Source organism: Aristolochia californica, unplaced genomic scaffold, assembly GCF_029961685.1.
Source record: "Aristolochia californica isolate CCGP_79_NKW_82.1479 unplaced genomic scaffold, dmAriCali1.0.hap1 SCAF_16, whole genome shotgun sequence".
NCBI classification, from domain to species: domain Eukaryota; kingdom Viridiplantae; phylum Streptophyta; class Magnoliopsida; order Piperales; family Aristolochiaceae; genus Aristolochia; species Aristolochia californica.
Genome location: NW_027181837.1, coordinates 18858198 through 18876526, shown reverse-complemented (window position 1 = coordinate 18876526; position 18329 = coordinate 18858198). Strand labels below are relative to the sequence as shown.

Below are 18329 nucleotides of genomic sequence, written 5' to 3'. Positions count from 1 at the left end.
TGATCCTCTATTCAATTCAGTTGTATAACATTCAAAAAAATTACGAAAAAAAAACAACTTAAAAAATCTCGACTTGGGCTAACACGGATCTCTTAGAGGATAAAGTTTTCTCTCCAATTGGTAAGGTGTAATTTTTTACCTTTCTTTTGTATTTTCGTCTAGAACTTGATTAAATATAATAAAAAAGGTCTTCCTAGAGTTATAATCTAGCTAATTTTTTGGAAATATTTAATTGTAAATCATGTATTTGACACATATAAAAGAGAGTCAGAAGTAAAATGCTTTGATTTACAAATTGTCATTATCATCAAAATCTAAGACATAAGTCAATAATGTCTACCAAACGCACGTGTGGACTCTGTGTTTTCGTCGCGGGACCGTGCGGTCCAGCAGAGAACGCCCAAAAATTTCAACGTTACGTACGTCCATTGTGCTTTAACCACCCAAATGATAAGCACTACTCCGTCTTTTATATAACGGCGGAGGAGACTAGCGGATTTCAGAATCGGAGTTTCTTGCCCTGACTCGGATGGATCTTTCTCAGCTGCATGCCAGGTATGATTTCTCATTCTAATCGGCTCTCTACAATTTTATTTTTCTTCTAGTTCTAAAACTTTCCTTTAGTTTTACGTTCTTTTTCTAGTCCAGTTTTTGTTGGATAACTAATGGAGAGCATTCTTAAGTATTTTAGCTCCTTGGTTATAGTTCTCCCTTGTTGTAATGTTGGAGTTAAGCTTTGAAAAGTTCTTTTGAATCTGCATAACCGAATGATCTCTGCTATTCTTTTGCCGGGGTAGGATTTTTAACAACTGACTTGCTTTAGAACTGCAAAACGAAAATGTTGACCTTTTCCCTTCTCTTTTTCTGTTGTGAGCTGTAGATGGGTCTGGTCTGGAAAGAATATATATGTTTATGCATGCGCTGGTCTTCTTAATAAAATTATGAGTTTTTTCTGTCCATCAGTTCATCCCTTATGAAATATTGAAGAATTTCTGTGGGGATCAGATGGTTGGTTCCTAATGCGGTCCAATTCCATTGGGTCTCATTATCTGATGTGGAAACATCAATTGGAGCAATTTCCTTTGAAGTTGCTACAACAGAGTCTCACCAGCTATGTGGCTTATGTTGTTGTGCGGTTTGCTTTTTGTTTAGAGGTTATGGTGTTAAGGTTGTTCAGAACACCGCAAGAAAACACATGAAAAGTTGTTTACAGGGCAACAGTTAGGGCAGCAAAGCTATCATGGGGGTTGTGTAGGCAGGGCCTTTGAAGCTTTGAGCTGAAAGTCTTATTGGTTGACATGAGGATTACTTGACCCCATCTTGGAAAGATAGGATTCGGGTCTTTATGTCACAAGTTAATTAGCTGCTTTGCTTCTTTCTTCTTTGTTCTAGTTCATTGATCAACATATGATTTTTAAACAGACTCATCTAGCCTAGCTATATCCCATTTCTTGCCATAGTTAAGAGGAAGAGGAGAAGAAATCATCTTCGATACAGCTTGTGCCTGTTTCAATGGCATCACATATCATCCCAAATCATGGCTTCTGTATATCATTTTGGAGTTTTTTCTTCTGCCCTTTCTATGAATTTGGATGGAAGAGGGGAAAGGGAGAAGGGATGGAGATGCTGTCTGGAGTAGCTTCTAATATCTTTTCAATATTCCATGAGGATAGGATGTGGTTGACTGTATTATGATATGTGCACGAGATCCTAAACCTTTACTACATGTGATATGTCCAAAAGGTACTGCCAGTGACTTGGTTTCCAGGCTCTTGGTAACATATACTTTGTAAATTTCTCTGCTCAGGTATCTTGATTCTTGCAAGAAGCTTGAGGTACAACCCAGTCATTCCATTTTGTCAAGTTTCTCCAAGGTTTGTTGCTACCAATATTTACTTTTATTTAAGAGTTATTCTGTTCCATTTATTTACAATTAGATGGCTAATTTTTAGTTTCCTAAGAAAAAACTACAAACATGTAAAATCATTTAATAATCGATTACTTCATAAAATGATGTAACCATAGGATACAACATTGCATAACCTCCTCCGTATATCAAACGTATCTCTAGTGACAAGCATAAAACATTAGGTGTACTACCTACTTGGGAAATTACTGGTGTATAATAATTTATAATAATCTTTATGTAAAATTACATTTATGTAATTAATAATGTTATTTAATAATGTAAAAATCCAAAATAGATTGGTTAGGTGAAGAGAAGAAGAGAGAGAAGAGAGAGAGCTGGAAGAACTGCTGTCAAGAAAAGGTAGAGTTTTTAGGGGAGAGAGTCTACCTTAAACTCCTTTATTAATCACTTAAGTGAAAACGATGTACAATGACCAGAGTGCCCCTCCTCCATTACAAGCAATAAAATAGAATATAAAAAGAGAAATAAGAACTAATACAGACTCTAGCAACCCAAACTTCAACTTAGACTAAGAGATCCATAATTTCTAACACTCTCCCTCAAGTTAGAGCATATATATGAAACAACCCCAACTTATAAAAGGTCATAAACCTGCGTTTGTGTAAAGACGTGGTAAAGACTTTGCCAAACTGATAAGAAGATCTTACATATGGTGGGGATATTTCCCTTCATGGCATTTTCACTGATAAAATGATGATTAACCTCAATGTCCCTTATCCTCTCATGGAACACTAGATTACTTGTAATAAACTGCCTAGTTATAACAACCCTTTGGCATGTGTCTGTAACACGACAACCTAACTTCCAAGACAGATTTCACTCTCATGAGTTCACAAGATGTGTGGGCTATTGCTGTATATCCTACTTTTGCATTATATCGAGCAACAACAGTTTGCTTCCTACTCTTCTAAATCACTAAATTTCCTCCAACGAACGCGATTAATAGTTGACTTTCTATCTGACTTTGATCCTGCATAATCTACATTTGAAAATCCCTTAAACTCTAAATTGGCATGAGATTTATATGGTGGCCCATTACTAGGCAATCCCTTAATTCCCTTTGTGCGGCCTCTAGTTTTATTTTCCTTGGTGACTACATGAATTGATTGATAACCAGGGTTTATTACACTTTGCGAGTCAACTTTTTTTTTTAAATGATGCTGAATTTTATTAAAACAAAACTCAAGAGAGCAAATTACAAAGGGGGGGTGGAGCCCTCCTGAACATTGAGAGATTGTTGGGAAGTTCTGAATTTAGCCAATTTATCAGCCCAAGAGTTGGCTGATCTAGGAATGGGATTCCAATTATAATGAATAGAAGACACAATGTCAGCAATACAATCGGTGATAGACCAGTGGCGCCAAGGGGGGAACTACCTTTTGAATGCCAACTGATGGCAGTCTTTGAGTCTCCTTCAATAATAAGCTTGCTATGGAGACACTCCTTGAAGATTCAGAGGCCGAATAGAAGAGCACTTACTTCAGCAGTATAGGAATCAGCAATGCCCACTGGTCCAGCATAAAAAAGAATAGGGTCTCCATTGTTACCTTTGAAAACACCACCTACCCCAGCCGGCCCAGGACTGCCAATAGCACTACCATCAAAATTGAGTTTGATGCAGTAGCAAGGGAGAGGATCCCAGGTGGCCATAACCGGAGTCCTGCAAGGGCCTGTCCTATGGGCGATCAATTTCCAGTTTTCCCAAAGGGAAACACCCGATAAAGCTACAAACTCTGTTCTGGTATGTAACCAGCTCGAGATAAGGCCCACAACATGTGAAGCCGTATTGTCCGGGCTGCTAGCTTTGGAGTTGAATCTCTGGTTATTTCGCTCGAGCCATATGCACCATGGGACATGCGCAAGACATACCGAAAGGATTGACTTGCCCAACCGAGGAAGGCGGATCCCCCTAACCATTTGTAGGTGCCGAAGAGGTCCTGATGTAACCCCATTTGGAGCCCAATCTTTTGACAAATCTTCCTCCAAACTTGCCAAGAAAATCCACAATATAAGAAAACATGTTGGACTGTCTCATCGCACACACCACAAAGGGGACAAGAACGATCAAGGGTGGTGAAGCCTCTTATATGAAGATTGTCAAATATGAGGGTTTGTTCTCTGATGGCTGACCACACGAAAAACTTGATTTTACTTGGCGATGAGAGCTTCCAAGCTAAGTTTGCCTTGTGCTCATGCATATTGTAGTCTCGCTTTCTGATATGAGAGTAGGTGGAAGCAACAGTGAATCGGTCATTGCTTCCACCTACTCTCATATTAGAAAACAAGACTACAGTATGCAAGAGCACAAGGCAAAAAAAAAAAAAAAGCAGTGAATCGGCCATTAATGCTGGGCTTCCAAGTCAGTTTATTGACTGCATGCTCTCGGATGGTAGTACTGCTAAGTTTGGATAGGAGAGAGTAAAAGCCGAAGTTTCCTCATCATTTAGTCCCTGGCAGAATGGGAGGCTCAACGACTGATCCCTCATAGAATTAACCACTGAGCAAGAGAGGTCTTTAGCCACCCTAGAGAGTCTCGGGAAGTCCTCCGAGAGGGGGCGGGGGCCGCACCATTCATCCGACCAGAAGAGAAGGGTCCTTCCATTGCCCGTGTGAAAGGAAGTAGCACCTCAGAATACTGGGAGGAACTTATAAATTGATTTTCATATCGGGGATGGGAAGTGAGTGACGCCACCCTCTCTCCACCAAGTACTCGAAAATTGAAGGTAGATATAACCATATCTCTCCATAGGCTGTTATGCTTGATGTTGAAGTTCCAAATCCATTTGAGTATAAGAGCTTTGTTCATTGCCTTCGTAGGCCGGATGCCTAATCCTCCCTCGGTACGGGGCATGCAAATATCCTTCCAACTAACCAAATGATATCTGAAGTGTCTTCTAATCCTCTCCAGAGAAAGCGCCGACGGATGATGTCAATCTTGGAACCAACGGAGGCCGAACAGTGCATGAATGATAGCAGATAGTTTGGCAGCCCTGCCAAATAAGACTTGAGGAGTGTGAAATGCCCTGCTGTAGATAGAAGCTTACCCTTCCAAGTAGCTAGTCTCTTCTCAAATTTTTCAATGTGGGGGGACCAGAGAGATGCCAAAGGCCGAGAGTAAAAAAGTGGGAGCCCTAGATGTGTAATTGGCAAACTTCCTAAGGAGTATCCCAACTAGTCAGCCATACCCCGAAGCTCAACTGGATCGATGTGTAGCCTAGAAGAGTGGTTTTCTTCCAGTTTATGTTCGGACCAGAAGCCATTTCAAACAATCCCAAAACAACACTCAGTTTTCTAATCTAATCCATAGTACCAACCCCGAAACAAATAGTATCATTTGCAAACTGGAGGATCAAAATATCAAAGGCTATGCAATCCGTCGTGGGGAGGAGCCATCCCATGTTCTTGGCCGAATAGATTAAGGAGGGTAGATATTCTGCCACCACATTGAAAAACAAGGAGGAAAGGGAGTCTCCATGTTTGATTCCCCTAGATCCCTTAAAGTACCACAAATCGTTCCGTTAAGAAGGACGGAGTAGCTTACAGAGGATATGCAGCTTTGGATCCAGAATCGCCATTTTCCCCAGGAGGGTGTCTAGAAATTTCCAGTTAACTTTGTCGAAGGCTTTTTCGAAGTCAAGTTTGAGGATGAATCTGGGGAGCTTAAGAACCTTAAAATGATGGATAAGCTATTGAAATGCCATGGTTGAGTCAAGTATGTTCCTTCCCTTGATAAAAGCACTTTGGCCATGATGAATGGCAATAGGGAGAGCTGCCCTGAAGCGACTAGCAAGGAGGCACGCAATCCCCTTATATGCACTAGTGGTGAGACTAATTGGTCGGAAGTAGGATGGGAGTTTTGCTCCATCTTTTTTAGAGATGAGGGCAATAGATGCTCCGATGCTTCTATATCTGATGTCATGTTGATAAAAGGAGTGGGCCATACAGGCAATGTCTTCTCTGATGAAGGGGCAACATCGGCGATAAAATCCCCCGTTAAATCCGTCTAGGCCTGGAGAGCGATCCAGAGGAAGACCATGGGCTGCAATTTCAATTTCCTGATTGGAGAAGGAGAGCTCGATGAGACTAGCTGCAGCTGATGGAATAGCCTGGAAGTGAACCCTTTGGAAGTAAGGGCGGACTGGCTGGCGATCAGAGTATGAATTTTCAAAAAAAATACCAATGAGTCTAAAATCTTCCAGTGCATGTGCTCGCTGTGGGTGAAGGACTGCATTTGCCCTTGAAGGGCATACCTTTGAGTGACTTCCGAAGAAGGGAGCCCTCTAGACACCTACTCTGAGTCTAGAGCGGCTATCTGAGCAAGGGCAGTGGCTCTCTTGGCCGAGGAAGAAGCCCAGGACCGCATCAATGGCTTCAACAACTTGAGTTTGATTGGGAAGGTCCACCTGCTCGGGCCAACAACGATCATTTCCTCCCGGAAGGACTAGATAGAGAGGTCAAAAGAGGGGTCCACATCCACTAGGCACCAAATGTTCCCCGAACTTTTGTTTCTCTCAGTTTGATTCCAAGGGAGTATGTGTCACAACAACGATCAAGCACCTCTATGGTACTTGTATCCCACACTAGTAGGACGCTGCCAGCCGATCCCACCACATCCACTGAAGCCCAACTGGACTCCTTGAAGAGCTGCCCTGAAGCGACTAGCAAGGAGGCGCTCAATCCCCTTATATGCACTAGTGGTGAGACTGATCGATCGGACGTAGGATGGGAGTTCTGCCCCATCCTTTTTTCAGATGAGGGCAATAAACGATGCTCCGATGCTTCTATATCTGATGTCATGTTGATAAAAGGAGTGGGCCATACAGGCAATGTCTTCTCTGATGAAGGGACAACATTGGCGATAAAATCCCCCGTTAAATCCGTCTGGGCCTGGAGAGCGATCCAGAGGAAGACCATGGGCTGCAATTTCAATTTCCTGATTGGAGAAGGGGAGCTCGATGAGACTAGCAGCAACTGATGGAATAGCCTGGAAGTGAACCCTTTGGAAGAAAGGGCGGACTGGCTGGCGATCAGAGTATGAATCTGCAAAAAAATTCACCAATGAGTCTAAAATCTTCCAGTGTATGAGCTCGCTGTGGGCGAAAGACTGCATTTGCCCTTGAAGGGCATACCTTTGAGTGACTTCCGAAGAAGAGAGCCCTCTAGACTCTTACTCTGAGTCTAGAGCGGCTATCTGAGCAAAGGTAGTAGCTCTCTTGGCCGAGGAAGAGGCCCAGGACCGCATCAATGGCTTCAACAACTTGAGCTTGATTGGGAAGCTCCACCTGCTCGGGCCAACAACGATCATTTCCTCCCGGAAGGACTAGATAGAGAGGTCAAAAGAGGGGTCCACATCCACTAGGCACCAAATGTTCCCCGAACCTTTGTTTCTCTCAGCTTGATTCCAAGGGAGTATGTGCCACAACAACGATCAAGCACCTCTATGGTACTGGTATCCCACACTAGTAGGATGCTGCCAGCCGATCCCACCACATCCACTGAAGCCCAGCCGGACTCCTTGAAGAGCTGCCCTGAAGCGACTAGCAATCGCTTCAGGGCACGCAATCCTCTTATATGCACTAGTGGTGAGACTGATCGGTCGGAAGTAGGATGGGAGTTTTGCCCCATCTTTTTTAGAGATGAGGGCAATAAACGATGCTCCGATGCTTCAATATCTGATGTCATGTTGATAAAAGGAGTGGGCCATACAGGCAATATCTTCTCCGATGAAGGGACAACATCGGTGATAAAATCCCCCGTTAAATCCATCTGGGCCTGGAGAGCGATTTAGAGGAAGAACATGGGCTGCAATTTCAATTTCCTGATTGGAGAAGAGGAGCTCGATGAGACTAGCTGCAACTGATGGAATAGCCTGGAAGTGAACCCTTTGGAAGAAAGGGCGGATTGGCTGGCGATCAGAGTATGAATTTGCAAAAAATTCACCAATGAGTCTAAAATCTTCCAGTGCATGAGCTCGCTGTGGGCGAAGGACTGCATTTGCCCTTGAAGGGCATACCTTTGAGTGACTTCCGAAGAAGAGAGCCCTCTAGACTCCTACTCTGAGTCTAGAGTGGCTATCTGAGCAAGGGCAGTGGCTCTCTTGGCTGAGGAAGAGGCCCAGGACCGCATCAATGGCTTCAACAACTTGAGCTTGATTGGGAAGGTCCACCTACTCGGGCCAACAACGATCATTTCCTCCCGGAAGGACTAGATAGAGAGGTCAAAAGAGGGGTCCACATCCACTAGGCACCAAATGTTCCCCGAACCTTTGTTTCTCTCAGCTTGATTCCAAGGGAGTATGTGCCACAACAACGATCAAGCACCTCTATGGTACTGGTATCCCACACTAGTAGGATGCTGCCAGCCAATCCCACCACATCCACTGAAGCCCAACCGGAGTCCTTGAAGAGCTGCCTTGAAGCGACTAGTAAGGAGGCGCGCAATCCCCTTATATGCACTAGTGGTGAGACTGATAGGTCGGAAGTAGGATGGGAGTTCTGCCCCATCTTTTTTAGAGATGTTTTGGAGATGAGGGCAATAAACAATGCTCTGATGCTTCTATATCTGATGTCATGTTGATAAAAGGAGTGTGACATACAGGCAATGTCTTCTCTGATGAAGGGACAACATCGACAATAAAATCCCCCGTTAAATCCGTCTGGGCCTGGAGAGCGATCCAGAGGAAGACCATGGGCTGCAATTTCAATTTCCTGATTGGAGAAGGGGAGCTCGATGAGACTAGCTGCAGCTGATGGAATAGCCTGGAAGTGAACCCTTTGGAAGAAAGGGCGGACTGGCTGGCGATCAGAGTATGAATCTGCAAAAAAAATCACCAATGAGTCTAAAATCTTCCAGTGCATGAGCTCGCTGTGGGCGAAGGACTGCATTTGCCCTTGAAGGGTATACCTTTGAGTGACTTCCGAAAAAGAGAGCCCTCTAGACTCCCTACTCTGAGTCTAGAGCGGCTATCTGAGCAAGGGCAGTGGCTCTCTTGGCCAAGGAAGAGGCCCAGAACCGCATCAATGGCTTCAACAACTTGAGCTTGATTGGGAAGGTCCACCTGCTCGGGCCAACAACGATCATTTCCTCCCCGAAGGACTAGATAGAGAGGTCAAAAGAGGGGTCTACATCCACTAGGCACCAAATGTTCCCCAAACCTTTGTTTCTCTCAACTTGATTCCAAGGGAGTATGTGTCACAACAACGATCAAGTACCTCTATGGTACTGGTATCCCACACTAGTAGGATGTTGCCAGCCGATCCCACCACATCCACTGAAGCCCAGCCGGACTCCTTGAAGAGCTGCCCTGAAGCGACTAGCAAGGAGGCGCGCAATCCCCTTATATGCACTAGTGGTGAGATTGATCGGTCAGAAGTAGGATGGGAGTTCTGCCCCATCATTTTTAGAGATGAGGGCAATAAACGATGCTCCGATGCTTCTATATCTGATGTCATGTTGTTAAAAGGAGTGGGCCATACAGGCAATGTCTTCTCCGATGAAGGGACAACATCGGCGATAAAATCCCCTGTTAAATCCGTCTGGGCCTGGAGAGCGATCCAGAGGAAGACCATGGGCTGCAATTTCAATTTCCTGATTGGAGAAGGGGAGTTCGATGAGACTAGCTGCAGCTGATGGAATAGCTTGGAAGTGAACCCTTTGGAAGAAAGGGCGGACTGGCTAGCGATCAGAGTATGAATTTGCAAAAAAATTCACCAATGAGTCTAAAATTTTCCAGTGCATGAGCTCGATGTGGGTGAAGGACTGCATTTGCCCTTGAAGGGCATACCTTTGAGAGACTTCCGAAGAAGAGAACCCTCTAGACTCCTACTTTGAGTCTAGAGTGGCTATCTGAGCAAGGGCAGTGGCTCTCTTGGCCGAGGAAGAGGCCTAGGACCGGATCAATGGCTTCAACAACTTGAGCTTGATTGGGAAGGTCCACCTGCTCGGGCCAACAACGATCATTTCCTCTCGGAAGGACTAGATAGAGAGGTCAAAAGAGGGGTCCACATCCACTAGGCATCAAATGTTCCCCGAACCTTTGTTTCTCTCAGCTTGATTCCAAGGGAGTATGTGCCACAACAACGATCAAGCACCTCTATGGTACTGATATCTCACACTAGTAGGATGTTGCCAGCCGATCCCACCACATCCACTGAAGCCCAGCCGGACTCCTTGAAGAGCCACAATTATTGGATATAGCCAAGGGAAATAGAAGCCGCCTTGGTTTCTTGATGAACAACTACAATTGCCTTAGTAGAGGCAAGGAGGTCCCGAATGGAGGTGAGGTGATACAAGGACCCAATTCCACGGACATTCCAGGAGAGAATAATCATTGATCATTTTTCTTCTTCTTTGACTTCTCAGATGGGTGGTTATCTCCCGAGAGAGGCTCCATGAAGATTGTGCCTATCACCTTGGCAAGTTCTACTATCTGGGCCAGGTTTTTGGGTCGTATTTCTGCTTTTGTGACTGGAGCTCAGCTACAATCTTTTGAGCTCTTTCACCCGGCTCTAGAAGGATGAAGCCTCCCATCTCTGGGTTACGGGGGTATCGAGTGGTAGCACCGAGTCCTCCCTAGAGTAGCTGTCTCGGCTAGCCTCTATTTTGGCACTGGTAGGTGGCAAGGGGAGGAGGAGAAAGATTTTGTGTGCGACCACGGGGAGCACGCTCACTGGTTCCTGACTTTGTGTCAGAGAGGTAGTTTTCGGAGTGGGGATTTCTCGGAGGTGAGGGAGGGGGAGAGTTCATTATCTGGGGGATGACTTGAGGGGTGTGAGGGCTTCGGGGGCGATTTATAGGAGGGCTTGTGTGGGTCTTAATGGGGGGGGGGGGGAAGTTTGCGGTTATTTCTGGGGATAAGGTGGGAGGGTGGATGGCAGCTTGAGGGTTGGGATAAGTTCTGGCAGGATCAGGAATAATTTTGTGGGGGACTGGGTGGGTGGGTGGATGGATGTGGCAGATAAGTGGGAATGAGAGTAGGGGGGTTAGCGAGAATAGTTCCAGTGCCAACTTCTAAGTTGCTTGTGAGGGATCGATTTTGCTAGTGGGGGACGGAGTCCGGAGATGCTACTCCCAAAGCATTGACTGGCTGGTGGATTTCACGAGACTCGACTATGGTATTGGTGACCACTTTTCTGAAATCGTCCTTAGTTGCAATGCTGATACGGATCCAAAACCGTGCATTGTTCACCATAATGTATTTGAGATAGTGTCCTTCACAAGGACGAAGAGGGTTGATGAGAATTCGGGCCTCATCAAGATGGTGCCAGTGCTACGTTCTACCAGAGCTCAACAAGAAGGCCGGTTACAGTAGCACATTGATCGTATTGGCTGGAAGGAACCGAGGGGAACCACTCTGAGATCCCGGTGATGCCCAAGGGGGTGTGAGGTGTGAGAGCAAGAGCCCGCAGAAGACTCTTGTTGGGTTCTGAAATGAACAAGCCAAGTTTGGGAGCTGACGTATGAGATTCTGGGAGTGTAGGGGAGGTGGTGTTCGTCAATCAGCCATTCAATCTGCGAATCAACTTGCCACTTGGGGGAGTTGGATTGGATTTTGGACTAAGCAAGTTGAGTCACCGGGTGGGACTTCACCCTTCTATTCCGGCTGAGTCCCCTTCGACTTGCCTTAAGTCCAGCCGAGTCTCGATGCGACTTGGATTTTCATGTGTTCGAGTCAGGTTGTAAGTCAGGCAAAAAACCTCATTAGCAACACCCACAAGAAAGGAAATGTTTGGTTTATGAACTTTGATTAACCGATCTTCTATGTTGAGTTTTATCCTTTAAAATTTGAATGTTGATCATGATGAAGATTTGAATTTGTGTCTATTGGTGTCTCTGTTAGTCTGGCATCTTCTGGTTAAAAGCTCAACTTGGTAGCACTACTGAACGCATAAATTATTACAGAACATTTAATCCACATTAGGTATGCTTCAAATCCATAGAAGGGATGCTAGAGATATCTATAGCAATTTCATCAAACACACTTTAGTCACCTCCTTGATCAGCTATACTTCACAAACCACTTTAGTCATCTCAAAACTGTGCCTTGGAGATAAAAGCACTGCAAACCGGGAAGTCCTTCAATCGATTGATCAAAGGATTTCAATTGATTGAAGGTGACTATCAATTGATTCTAGCAAATGTTGGACTTTGTCAATCGATTGAAGCACGTAATTCTATCAATTGAGTAAAGGCTTGTCATCAATTGATTGAAGACTAGGGGGATAGCATAAAATCTTGACTTTTACTCTTTTTGCTCAAAGTGCACCATTCTACTTGTAAGATTCACCAATACACCAAATGATGAGTCTGTGGCTCTCAAATTCTCACAAAAAGTAACTTGGCAGTATGGACCTTGCAAAGGCACTGGAAACATTTCCATGATAATTTACCAAAAACTGACAACTCGCAAACTTCAAAGGATCTGTGAAGGTATAGGTTTGCCCTTGGGCAAAGATACTAGGCTCTTAGGGGCATAGATGCATCTAACTGTTTAAGCAACTCATTCAGTTTTTTTTTTTTTTTTTTTTTGAAATGGTAACTCATTTAGCTATTAACCACTTGGTTATGGTACACAAGAAAAGAAAAAAAAAAAATTCAACCTGGAAGAACTTTTGAGCAGAAAAAAAATCTGATTTTTATGCTCCTTGATGTTCAAGCCTAGGAGAGAGAATCTGGAAAAAACTCTTGGAATATCAGATTTTATAGTTCTGATTGTGCGTAAAAATCCGAAATAGATTGGTTTAAGTGAGAGAAGAGAGTCTGGAAAGAACTCTCCTTGGGGGTCGTGCTTAACTCCCATCTTCTTTAATAACTTAAGTTTAGGGATAATTACAATTATGCCCTCTTACACTTAAACTTAATTGACCCCTTATCTCTCCCTATATATACTCAAAATTACATCAAACTTGACTAGAGATAGCTCTAAACATGTAGAACAATATAATATCTACTCTAGAAATTACAACTAATACAAAAAGACAAAACTACTGTTAAAATACAAGTTCAGGGGTATTTTGGTCATTTCTTATATTTTCCATATTACATTTTTCTCTTATAGTATGGCTATTAGATAGAGAATGTCTTATTTTATCTCTAGTTAAATTTTCATTCAATTTAGACATGTATTTTAGGAGATGTAATTTTGAGTATTGAGGGGCATTTTTGTGCTCTTGTAAATTTTCACTTAGACCCTGATTATAAAGAAGCAGGAAGGGCCTTTCTGGCAGCAAAACTGCCCCTCTTCCAGAACTCTTTTTCCTCTTCTATTTTCTCCCCAAATCACATATTTTTCAACAACCTTTCAGCTGTTTTTCTAACAGATTCTTTTTGTTGATTGTTTTGTTTGACATATTCAGGCTAAGATTCAAAAATCTCTTTCTGAGCCATGTAGCTTGGAGATCTTTTTGGACCACCTAAAGGACTCAGATTTTTCTCCTCTGATTGATGTGATGCTGGAAGTAGATTCTTCTGAGGTTGATGCAGTTGATATACTTCATAAGTCACCCTTCATTTTGTTTAATGGTGAGCACATTATATCTCTGATCAGTGCCATCAATAAGAAGGTCCGACTTGTTGATCTCCATGATTTATCTCTTGGGAAAGATGTCTTGCGGTATGTTTTAGTATTCTCATCTCTCTCTCTCTTGTATCTGTGTAACTAACTATATGTGTAGTACTGCTGTTCATTTATGTAGCTAATTTAGCTACTCATCTCTTTCATACTTGGATAAGTTTAATTTATTTGAATTCAAGTAGGGTTAACCGAGTGGCCTATTATGGCTGTTAGACTGCAAAACAGAGTAGCAATAGGAGAGAAACAGCAGTGAGGATGATCGATTAATCATATGTTTGGCCTCTCTTACTTTATCTATAATGGTAAATTACAAGGTTTTATAGTGGAACAGAACACTTATTTAAGAATTTAAATAAAACAGAAATCACTTGAACTTTCCCTTCTTTCTACCTCAGAGTAAAAGATCTAACTATAGGGGAGTTTCCAGCCCTTTGTTCTTCTCTTTTTAGTCTTCGAATTCAGGAAAAGGGAAGTTTTTCAAGTTTTTCTGCTGGTTGCACATAAAGGTCAGATCTTTTCTTTCTTTTCTATCCATAAACTTGGAGTTGATAGCTGTTGCTACCAAGAGGATTTTGATAGCCCTAGAGGGTTGTTTCTTGTTCCTTCCTGGTTTTGTGCCTACGCAAACTTCTCCGGATCATAGCCATGTTTGCGTCACCCTTCTATTGGCAGAGATTTACTCTTTAATTGCTGCTTGTGATAGTTTTGGGTCTTCTTAGGGTCGATTCTTCTTCGTGTGTGATCTTCGGAGCTGTTTGTGTCCTAGTTGTGCTTATATGTGGGGCCCACTATACCTGCACATACTTTAAATTGGTCTAAGGTTCTATTTTAGTTGTTAGAGAGTGTGCTCATTGTTATTGGTGAGTGCTGAAGATTTTATAGTCTTATGGTTGATCCTAGAGGGGTTGTTACCCCATAATGGCTAATGAGAGCTTTGAATCTAAAGACTCTAATACTATTCAAATCGCCTTTGTCAAATTCAATGGACAAAAACTGTCACAATTGGTCTAGTTCAAATAGGGTGTTCCTTAAGGTCAAGGGAAAGCTAAGTGTCGATATGATCCTCCTGACCCAATTACTGACAATTGGGAGGCTGAGGACAGCCAAATTATGACCTTGTTAAATTCTAGTATGGAACCTCATACGAGTAATGTAGATGTTGCAAATTGAAATATATATATATATATATATATATATATAAGAGAGAGAGAGAGAGAGAGAGAGAGAGAGAGAGAGAGAGAAGGATAATCTGGTATGGGCAAAATGCCTATGACATCCTTTTACATGTTATAGAAGTTCCCAAGCTCTAGCTTTTCCAAAGCCTTTGTAAACACATCACTAAGCTGACCAACTGATTTACAATATGAAATGACCACCGCACCACTCATTCAAGTGTACGAATGAAACAACGATCAACCTCAACTTGTTTTGTTCTTTCATGGAATACAATGTTACTAGAAATGAAGATGACAACTTGGTTGTCACAATGCATCATCATATAGCCTTGGTGGAGAATCCAAACTCTGTCAAAACTGATCTCACCCATAGAAGGTCACTGATAGTGTGAGTTATTGCTTGTTATTCTGCCTTTCCACTAGAGCGAGTCACCAATTTTGTTTCTTACTCTTCTAGCTAATTTAGTTCCCTCCGACAAAAACACAATAACTAGTGGTTGACTACCTATCCAACATAGAGTTTGCTAATTAGCACCAAAATACCCCGCAATCTGCAAATGATCATGAGGCTCATATAGTAAGCTTTTGCTTGTTGCACTCTTTAAATACCTCAATATTCTTTATGTAGCCTCCAAATGAATCTTCCTACGACTCTTCATGAAAGGGTTAACCCTGCTCATAACAAATAAAATGTTTGGCCGAGCCATTATGACATAAGTTTGCTCAGTAATATTCTCTGCATGGTCTTATCTTTGAGGATTAAACTATTGTCTTCATGAAGATTATGATTCATTTCCATAGGTGTCTCAACAAGCTTTGCTCCCAATAGATCATACTCTTGTAGCATATCTAGGACATACTTCATCTATGTCAAGACAACTCCTACCTTGCTTCTCGCACCTCAATATCAAGAAAGTGCTTGAGGGATCCCAAGTCTTTTGTTTGAAAATGTCTTGCAAGATGTTTCTTCACCTCTTCAATACTCCTGACATCTCGGCCTGACAACACTCTGTCATTCACATACACAATTAACGCCACAACTCTAAATGGCCTTTCCATTATAAAGAATAAGTGATTATAGTGACTTTTGGTGAAACCAAAGGACAACCACTTTGCTGAACTTGTCAAACCATGCTGTTGAACTCTGCTAAGGTTATTTGGCTTTGTTCAGCTTAAAAAATTTTTAGCCTTTCCAAATGTAACATGCTTTGGAGGTTGCTCCATGTACACTTCCTCCAAGTTCCCGTACAAGAGTGCATTTTTTATATCTAATTGAACCAAAATATGGATCCGAACAAATGTCAATGTTGGTACAAGAGAAAAAGTATTAAATACATCCGCATCATAGATCTTACTATAGCCCTTAGCCTCAAGCCTGACTTATACCTCTCTATGGACCCATTAGCCTTCTACTTCATAGAATAGACCCATTGAAGGTAGTAGTATATGTGTGGAGGTCAATTAACTAAGCCTCTGGAGTAGTTGCTGAATTTCTTCTTGTGGACTAAAATATGAAACATTTTCTTTTGCTATCATAGTGAAGTTTCCTCATGCTGGCTTTCCAAACTTCTCCAAGCATTCATTAGAAAAATGGTTCATTCAGCCATAGTGAGTGCACTTTTTGTCCCCTCTATCACCACGACCAACCTTGAGTAGAGGAGTTTCTACCATGACCTCTACTATTGCCGCCATGGCCTCAGATCTTAGAATTATTATAAGATGAATGGAGGTTGAGAGCAATTTGAATAAGTGATTTTTGTATCCTTTTCACTTTACTTGCCACAGCTCCTTTTACCCGAACTACATGATTAAATGTTTGTTCAAGATTAGTCGCATCATCCTAGCCAACAATTGTGCCCAAATCGCGTCATATTTAGATTCAAGACCATCTAGAAACCTTGCCACGTGAATTTGATATTTCTTGTTACGAATATTATTTGCATTAAGAATAAAAGGATGGAGTATATTGATTTCCTGCAAAACATCCATCATCTTTGTAAAATAGTCAGTGATTGATCTGTCATCCCTTTGCATGATAAAATAGCGAACATATAACTCATATATTCTAGATAAATTGCTTTCCTGAGATAAGATCGAAACCAATGTAGTCTACATTTCTTTTGAAGTTTTTCAACTCAAGATCTGATAATTAAATCTTGACTCCATGCTTTTGATTAACCAATTCATATCAAACCAATTCATCACTTGATTGTCTTCAGCCTCCTAATTTTCAGTTATGTGATTAAGAGGATCATCTTTTATGTACTTGGCCTTCCTTTTTACCTTTAACAACGTGAGAATAGATTTGGACCAATTCACGTAATTATACTAAGTCAACTTCACTGAAGTAATTTGAATGGAATGAGAGTCTTTATTGTCTAAACTCTCATTAGGCTTAATTACATCAACATGTTTACTTGATTTAGTCATTTAGTCCTTCGATATACATTGCAAATGTACCCTAAGTGATACACTTAATCCAAAAAACCAATAAGAACAAACTCCACACTGCGCATGTTAAGTGGGCCCCACACTTTCCAATTAGGGCACAACCATGATAGTCACAATTAGTAAGAACAATCACAACCTCCAATTTACTATCTATCAACACAAATTTCATTCAAAAAAATAACAACAAAGGCTGCAGTAGGCAATCAATAGATGACGCAGGCACAGGAAGGGGTGGCATTGAACCGACCGAGCTGGTTCACAAATTTCTCGAACTCGGCTCGGTTTGGCTCGATTTGAAAGCATTTTGAATTGAGTTCGAGCAACAGTTCATGCTCGTTTAAGTAACCGAGCCGATCTCGAGTGAGCCGGCTCGGTTACTTAATAAAACCTCTTTCGGCTTTCACCTTTCGGGACACAGAAGCGACGAGAGGGCTTCGTTTTTTCCATTTCGATTTTGAAGTCTATCGGAATCAAAACGAAAAGTCTCAGAAAATCTCTTCTGATCGTAACTCTCCCTCCCCTTTAAAAAACCGCGCCTTGCTCTTCAAATCTCCACATTCACCAATGGCACAAGAAGACCACATTTTCCGCAGTCACTACCCAGCCGTCTCAGTGCCGAACCTCACTTTACCGGAATTCGTCCTCCTAGACGCCGACCGGTACAACGACAAGGTCGCCATAATTGTTGTCACTAGCAAGGCTTTCACCTGCTCGGAAGTCATATGAGACACGGCCAGGTTCACCAATGCGTTGAGAAGTACTGCGCGCTTGAAGAAAGGCAGAGTTGTGGTTGTGGTCCTGTCTGTTGAAGATACTGCCTTAAGAGATTGATCCTCAATCAATTAAGGATTATAAAACTGATTCTCAATCAATTAAGGATCATTGCCCGGTTTAGGGCCTTCCATCACAAGAGCTAATTAAGCTCAATCATAGGAGCTAATTAGGCTCAATCATTCCTTGTATGTAGAAATCCAATATCTTGTAATCAATTGTAAATCCCTGTAATTAGGGATATCACTCCTATAAATTAATGAAAGCATGACACCCCAAAGTGTGGTGAATTTTAAATCATTCTTCTCATGGTATCAGAGCTCTTCTGGATTAAAATTCCGTGATCTACTATGGCCTCTGAATTTTCTTCTGATCTTCTCTCATTCAATACCATGCTTCACATGGTCACCATCAAACTTTCATCTTCCAA

The 18329-nt window shown here is 42.2% G+C and overlaps 1 protein-coding gene across 2 annotated transcripts in view; it reads left to right on the top strand.

Moving 5' to 3' along the window:
* Nucleotides 1-477: 477 nt before the first annotated feature.
* The window catches only part of LOC137953055 (protein DWD HYPERSENSITIVE TO UV-B 1), a 32960-nt gene continuing 15108 nt past the window's right edge, over nucleotides 478-18329 (top strand). The window contains exons 1-3 of one of the 2 annotated variants that reach the window (XM_068800244.1): nucleotides 478-555; nucleotides 1808-1874; nucleotides 13285-13541. In XM_068800244.1, the coding sequence (XP_068656345.1) occupies nucleotides 530-555; nucleotides 1808-1874; nucleotides 13285-13541 (350 nt within the window). In that variant the 5' untranslated portion in view covers nucleotides 478-529. Of the gene's footprint in view, nucleotides 556-1807; nucleotides 1875-13284; nucleotides 13542-18329 lie in introns of those variants that run through there. The other variant, XM_068800245.1, reaches the window with a different exon arrangement.